Raw genomic sequence first — 8,187 nt, forward strand, 5'->3', positions numbered from 1 at the left:
GTGAAAAACTTTGTTTTTACGGGTTATACTTATTACCGAACAAGTACAGCGGGTTCCTGCTCGTAGATCGTGATGATAATGGGTTCCATCTGCGGTGGAATCTTTCTTAGCGATTCCTAACTTCTTATACAAGCCAATTCAAGCTAAATTGTACGTGGTTGCCTTGTTTTAAAAATTTTTAAATATCCTAATGGGTGGTGCGGTAATATATGAGCTAAACTAAACTTTTATTTTTATTCTACCAGTTAAGACGAACTGACCTATATGACTCTTTTTCAGAAGCGACCTGGTCACAAACGAGAGCCCAACGAGAAGTGGCTTATCATCACGTGGAACTTTATAGCGGCCAAATCTTGATTCTAAATGTGGGAGGGAAAAACTGGAGGACTCTGAGAAAATGCCACGCAATCATGGCGAGAGAGACACGCAAACTCCAAATATACAGCAGGCGTCAAGGTCGGGATCGAACCCACGACCTTCTGTATACCAGGCGAGGGAGTTAACATCTCGCCACCGTGGCACTCCATCGTTCTTAACCCGGTCTCCTAAGTTCGATTCCCAGACTAGCAACACGACTAACATCAGTCGACATCTTCAATGTATATCTGAACGTGTCCTGGGCCCCGCTACCACTCCCTGATCCCGCACCGACTAACGTCGTAAAGTATACCGACAAACAATCCCAAATTCCTAAATAGTTTGGGGAAGGCATTCATCCATCCGTGCTAACCTCTGATACGCACGATTGGCAACGTACGGTGCGAAAGAAGTTCCACATACGAACATTAGTGGATAAAAAAAAAACAACAACAGCTGCAGGTCATGAATCAGTTGCCAAGTGTGTCTATGATGTGTCCGCTCTCACGTGCGGAAGAGATAATGGATCTCATGGGAGGCCTAATGACACATCTCCCGACGCACAACATCGCGCGGTTCGCTTGCGAGCGAGTTGGCGACATCGTCGCTATTGTCCAAGACGTTCAAGTTCGGTTGACGAGCCGATTTTCCAAGGTTGGCAGCTTAAAGCACGCGTTGGGAGATGATCTTTCTTTTTTGTTGCCTCGCAAAATAGCACCGGCGACACTCTCACATCCGTTGGGTCACGGGAAGCCAAAAATGTTGAAATGGCGCAAATGTCTGCGCAATGAGACGCTTCCACACGGCTCATCGGAAGAATGTTAACAGATAACACGCGCCGACCTCTCGCGCCTGTAACCCTGCTGCTGCTGCTGCTGCACTCGTTTTACCTTCATAGCCGCCCCCCACTACCGCAGCGCAAGGAGATAAAAGTGACGTCCCGTACGGCGACCACCGCGTGCCCGTTACGCGTTGCGAAGCGAGTGGAGCTGGTGACCTCTCCCACTCTCGCCGTCTCACACGACCGCTTGCCCTCCCGGTATATTATACTTCGCGTCGTTCGCCAAAGGCGGTCACCTCCCCCCGCGCAAGTCATAAAACAATGCCACAACGATGAGCACATCATCATCATCATCATTGCCTCGCTGAGAATACTTGGCCAACACAGTCTCAGTTACAGCAGTGAGTGAGTGAGTGAGTCGTGGGGAGCGGGCAGGGCAGAGGGGGGGGGGTGGTGGTGGCGGCGAGCGAAAATAAAAAAATATACATTTCTTATAAATAAATAAAAACAGCCCATCGTGGCTTCTTCCTTCCATTAGCGTCAGCTGTTTACAATAAGTTCATTAAACGGGACGGGAGCAGCAGATAAGCGCGACAGAATTCATCAGCAGGAGATAAGTGAGCACTCGTGCGCTGCCGAGCCTCCCGTTATACCGCGGCCGAGCGCGCGATCTGAGTTGCACACACGGGGAGACAGAACAGCCCCCGGCGGAGCGCAGAGCCGTCGCTCGGCCGCAGGGGAGAACCATGCGCAGAGCCTCAACCCTGCTGTTCCTCGTCCACACCTTCAACCTGCTCGTATGCTCCGTGTCCTGCAAGCCCGTGGCCGAGGCCAATGGCGAGGAACCGACCGAGAGGTGGCAGTCGGAGCGACGAGGTGTCGCCACCGTCGTCGACGAGGAGGAGATGGGGGTGGCTGCCCGTCCGTCCGGAGAGACGCGGCGTGACGAGCGGCTAGCGTCCATCGTGGAGAGCATGAAGGAGGAGTTCCTGAGGAGCCTCAATCTCTCCGGTATTCCTCTCCACGAGCCCTCCTCGTCCGAGCCGCCGCCGCAGTTCATGGTCGACCTGTACAACAGATTCGCCAACGACAGATCGTCCATGCCCTCGTCGAACATCGTGCGCAGCTTCAAGAACGAAGGTGGGTGAGCCTCAGGTTGCGTCGGGGGGGGGGGAGGAGGTTTGCGTTTTGGGGTCAAAATTCAGCAAGGATCGATTCAACGTCGCAAAACGCTGTTACGTGTTGGGGGTCGGGACAGGCTTCGAAGTTGAATATTCCTAATGAAATGCCTAAATACATTGGATGAAATGTAGGAGGGGGTGGGGGGTAAAAACCACAGTCTCATGTGATCTTTGCAACTTTAATAGAGTTGACACCATCAGCAGCAGCAGCCGCCATATCACCCTACTGTGGGATTAAGTCCTCCCCAAGCTGTTGTCATCCCACACGGTCCTGCGATGCAGCCATCCAAACGCGACCAGACCCAAAACCGTTTGGCATTTAGTTTTGGTTTCTCTGTATATATGCATTGTTTAGACATGCTTGGTAAATACATGGCTTGTCGAGCATGCTTCCCCGTCTATGCTCCCGGCCTTCACCGAAGCGCAACTGACCGTCGGCTGTGGGCTCTGGGTCAGACGACCCTTGAGAGCGGAGCGTCGTGCGGAGACACTCGTCCAGCGAGTCGATCGACCGCAGGGCCGCTGTAGATGCTCGTCGGACATTGCGCCACGCGTAGCTAATTACGCTCGGGCAACGTGGACCCGACGTTTGCCAAAACGATCTCTCTCGTTGAACGGAACAGAATGGAAAGACCGGGAAGGCGCGGTGGGCCGTTGTTTGCGGGTGGATGCGCGCTCAGCGTTCACGCACCCCACGTGCACACTCCACCACCACCACCACCACCACCCTCTAACCTGGTGTTTCTTTGCTTACCCACGGAGTTTACCGGAGCCTCGATATGACGATTGAAGCAAGAACGTGACACTGTCAACGTTCGACTCTTGACGTTTCGCAGTGGCGTCATTTTGGCTCGCGACTATAAAACAATACGCACAACGCACAACGCGTACGCTACGGCCTGCATACAAGATATAATAAATATAACAATACCACGTGACGTCTGCTGGCAATGACGGACGGGTAGCATATACGTGTTGAAATTATAGTTTATTTGTTTTTCATGTATACATTGTAGAAATGTATTTGCCTAGCGTGAGTGGCATGAGCAGTTTATGTTGGTCAATATATCTATGTGTATATATGTTGGGGGAGAGCTGGCGCCAGTGACTCGAACACTGCATGATTAATCCAACGACGTGAGTTGGATTACGAGTCACGGCTAACATCAGGGGATCTAACCCCCCGCCACCCTTCCCCCACATCTCGTCAACACCTTCACCGACCAGAGTGGTGAAGTATAATGAAGCATTACCCTTTGACCCAGAAGGGCCTTGCGTCCTGGCTAATTGGGCGATACACTGCACCGAAGCGAAATGGTGAATAAACAAGTCGTGAGCCTCGCCAAACATTGTCGACATAAAGGCAAGGCACGTCAAACAATTAGCAGAGTTGTCACGTGGTACCTTTATTAATTGGCTGGCCCTGACGGGTGGAGGAGGGTGTACGACACACATTTTACTCACATGATCTGACCCCACCCCCCCCCCCCACAAAAATGAACCACGAGCGTTACGTTAAAACATCGCCTTCAGTCTGCAGCAATAACTGTTTATCTCACTGAACGTACAGATTACCGCTGTGTTTACGGTAAAACTCCACAATCAGCGTGCACTTCAATCGACGGCAGCTCCCAGTCTCAAAACGCGCCCCGTCTCACACAACCACCCGCGCGTGCCTCCCGTTGCCCTCTGCCCGTCCCAGATGTGTCCTCGTTCCGAACGGAGGAAGACGCCGTGAGGCAGCACGCCCTGCTCTTTAACGTGTCGCTCCCGCCGCACGAGCTCGTCACCATGGCCGAGTTGAAGCTGCGCTCCGTGCTGGACAGCGACCACCGCCTCCTGCCCGAGCACGCCAAGTCCCTGCAGAGGAGCGTGTCCGTCTACGAGCTGTGCGACGAGGAGGAGAAGGAAGGCAGCCCCGTGTCGGGCCGCACGGTCCTCTCCTTCCTCGCGTCTCGCACGGTCGTGGGTCGCGGCGGCGGCGGTGGCGATGAAGACGTCGCGGCTGGCGGCGGCGGCGGCGCCTGGGAGACTTTCGACATCACGAGCGCCGTGCAGCGCTGGGCCCGCACGGGGAAGAGCACGCACCGGCTGGAGGTGCACATCGAGACGCTGGAGGAGGCGAGGTACCGGAGAAGCTCCGACGGCGTCGGGCCGACGGCGGCGGCCTCCGAGCCTCAGCCGGGTGAGCCGCTGCTCGTCGTCTTCTCCGACGACCGGAGTCGCGGCAGGGCTACGCAGAGGCAGGCGGAGCTGGACGAGATGATCGATCACGAGCGCGAGGAGCCGCTCCTCCTGCAGGAGGTCCTCGGCGCGGGCGAGGCGGCGGCCCACGGGCTCGGCGACGTGGTGGAGGAGGTGCTGAACGTGCGCCAGAACATCCTGAGCTACGAGACGCTATCGCGGTACCGGCGGCACGCGAAGAGAAACTACTGCAAGCGCACGCCGCTCTTCGTGAGCTTCAAGGAGATCGGATGGGACTCTTGGATTATCGCGCCACCGGGTTACGACGCGTACGAGTGCACGGGCCAGTGCATCTTCCCGCTGACCGACCACCTGAGTCCCACCAAGCACGCCATCGTGAAGACGCTCATGCACCTGGCGCACCCGGACAAGGTGGCCAAGGCATGCTGCGTGCCCACGAAGCTTGACTCCATCTCCATCCTGTACAGGGACGAGGCGGGCGTCGTGACGTACAAGTATAAATACGAGGGCATGGTGGTGTCGGAATGCGGCTGCAGATAGTGCTAAGCCGCCCACGTGCACTGTTTACCTGATGGTCGAAGTGAGAGCGCGCGTTTGTCTGCGACTATCTCGCCCGCTGGCCATCTGTAAGGTGTCTGTAAGCGTGCGCCAAGGCGTTGTGAAATAAGTGGGGTGTCTCGTGCCTGGGTCATCTGCTTGGCGTCAGTGCCTCTGGCAGAGACAATCTGCGGGCACATTTGGAGATAGCGGTGCCGCGCGTTATTTGCAGAGCGTCCCCCCTTTACTAAAGGGGCTTCTGCTGATTGTTGCGCACGGAGGACAGTTTTGCTTATGCTGTTGTTGTTGTTGTTGCTGTTTAAATTGTGTGCACCCGAAGCGGACCGGTGTTACGCGAGCAGATGTGCGAGGCACGGAATGGGGGCGCGTGGTTGACAGCGCCAAAGCAAAGCCACCACTCACTCGGTTTAGTTTCCGTAGAGAATTTGAGCTTCAGCCGAACAACGGTCCGGCCCAGGTCGTGCCGCGAAATCACATTCGGGGCAAAAATTGACGGTCCCGCTTGAGTGCGCGTGCAATTCAAAGTGAGCGCATCCAAATGTGAATCGGAGAAGAAGAAAACGAGGGGCGCGTACGCCGTGGGTTTTTGTCACTCGCTCCAACGCGCCGTTGGTCCTTGGAAATGTTTAATTAGCGATAGTAGCAACATCGCTCGCGGCAGCCGTAGGGCAGCCGTAGAGATAACGGTGCTCAGATGGCGAGCGGATCTGGCGTGGAAAAGCGCGAACGCAACTCTGTGATCAACGTGGCCTTGATTTCAAAAGGGTGAGTCCCGCATAACAACGACACCTTATACCGAAGTTGAATTCCCAATTGAATTGTCATTACTAGAGCGAACGTGCCCTCCTCCCGTTGCGCACGGACGGACAACCAAACGACATACTCGAAATTTAACCTTCAGGTTTGAAAGCGTTAATGAAAGGTCCGAGCAGAAGTTCCCAGCTGCTGAATTCAGTTAATTTCTTCATCTTCTAAATCTCGTAGCTGCATGATTTGGTAATCGGGTCTTGGCGTCGTTGATCGTCGAGTCTCAAATTGCAATTGTCCCTGTAATCCAGGGGTGGGGAACGTATAAGGCCCGCGAAATCATTTGGTCTGGCCATGCCAAGGCAACCGCAGGCGGGACTCGAAATTCAATAAATCTAGGAGCAAACCTGGAAAAGCAGTTGCGAGTAGCAACATCATCACTACCAGCTAACATCACACGCCTCGCCAATTAAGAGAAGCAGTTCCAGCCCATCACATTAGGGGTGATTAAATTAAATGTTTGACTAAAAATAACAGGCTCATTTTTAAGTTGATAATTTTGTATGGCCCGCGAATGATGTTAGAAATATCCAAATGGCCCTTGGCAGAAGAAAGGTTCCCCGCCCCTGCTGTAATCGAACGTAGTTTAGAGTCAAAGATGAACTGTCGAACATTCTTTCTCGTTGACTCGTCACAATAGTCTGTGTAGAATGCGTAAAAGTCGAGCACACTTCATATCGAATGGTTTCGAAACTTCTAGACATGCCAGCGCGTCGAACAGATCACATGTAACCATACGCTGCCTGGATAACCGGCGTTCGCTTTGGAACAGTGGTGCAATGGTTAGCCCAGTGGCTCTACGAAACTGGCAATGACTAGCGCAGTGTCGCTATGGAACTGGCAAAATAAGTTCGATTCCTGGGCACGTCTAACATCAGCGTTGAGTAACATCTGAAAAGGGTTTGGATTTCACTACTCCCGACCTCCATGACCAAGCCAACGCGGTGGGTGCGCTTGGGTAGGACACGTGGCTAGGGTCAGGGGACGATGACCGACGGACGAGAAACCGGGGACAGAAAGGCAGCGAAAGAGAAGAACCACGCCCGAGAAGGCGGCCGTAGCAGCAGCAGCGACGGAGCGATGAGATGCACCGCGAGCGGGAGCGAGACGGATCGTGGCATCATAGCAAGTCGAGGCATGGCGACGACACTGCCGGATGAAGGAGGTCTCCATCGTGGATGAAGCAGGCCTTCATCCAGCTGTGGATAGATCATTGCCGATGACGACGACGATGATGATGGCGGTGTTGGCGATGGCCGTATAGCAAAATGGAACACTATTTACGTGCGCTTCAATGTGAAGATTAATTTATTGGTACGATACTGACACACAGTTATAGATGTATGTATATGATTTGTTACGTCCAAGATATATAATCACGTATTTAAGCTCTTGTACAAATCATAAACTGCGTTACAAAACACACTTTTTTGCGGACGCAAATGATTTATTAAGGACACGGTTATCTAACCCTATAGGCTGATAAGACGAGCACACTAGCACCAGCGGTGAGTAATATCGAAACAAGTATCGGTTCCCCAACCCCGCTTCTTCACCAACCCACATTGACCAGCGAGGTGAAGTATGGTCAAACAACCGCCCCATGACCACCGGCACACGGCATCGTACGGTGGTCTTCATCCAGCAGTGGATTGACAAAAGAGACGGCTGTAAATTATCATGATTCATGTGTATAATTGTTTTTATTTTCTCGGCTATTAAAAAAAAGTGCTATCTATAAATTATGAATGTACATGTGAGTACGCTTTCAAATACCGCGTGTATTTTGTATATATATCTAGGCCTACTCTTTTCACCCCATACAAAATATTATTTATATATATATTAAACTTTAAAGTTTATCGATCACAAAATACTCCAGACACCCAACGTCACCGCTGGATGATAACGTAACATCGGCTTCTATCCAGTGACAACTTCACCAGCCGCCTTCTAAGTGTGCATACTATATATGTAACCAGCCGTATGGTTTTTTTTTATCTCAGGACAATGTAAATGTGTACAGTAGATTGTTAATTTAAGTTTAAGATGCAATTAACGCGTACCTTATTTAAAACTCGCGCGCGAGTGTGTGTGTGTAAGATTGTTTCCATGATATAATTATCATCATCATTATTATTATTATTTGAAGCGCTTGACGGTATTACGAAGTTGCTTTGGCCTATGCGTGTGACGTATTGTACAATTTTAAAACATGCAAAACAAGCCAAGAGTATATATATATTCACGTGTTTGTCGTAACTTTCGCTACTATGAAATCCGTGACTTCTATTTATT

At 52.1% G+C, this 8,187-nt stretch overlaps 1 protein-coding gene across 1 annotated transcript; it reads left to right on the top strand.

The window, feature by feature from the left end:
• Window positions 1–1,683: 1,683 nt before the first annotated feature.
• Window positions 1,684–8,187, top strand: LOC144934051 (bone morphogenetic protein 10-like). Its single transcript, XM_078859418.1, has 2 exons — window positions 1,684–2,278; window positions 4,022–8,187. Exons 1-2 carry the CDS (start codon window positions 1,885–1,887, stop codon window positions 5,062–5,064), a joined length of 1,437 nt encoding a protein of 478 aa, XP_078715544.1. The 5' UTR covers window positions 1,684–1,884; the 3' UTR covers window positions 5,065–8,187.

The sequence above is a fragment of the Lampetra fluviatilis genome, chromosome 9, assembly GCF_964198595.1.
Source record: "Lampetra fluviatilis chromosome 9, kcLamFluv1.1, whole genome shotgun sequence".
In the NCBI taxonomy this organism is placed as follows: domain Eukaryota; kingdom Metazoa; phylum Chordata; class Hyperoartia; order Petromyzontiformes; family Petromyzontidae; genus Lampetra; species Lampetra fluviatilis.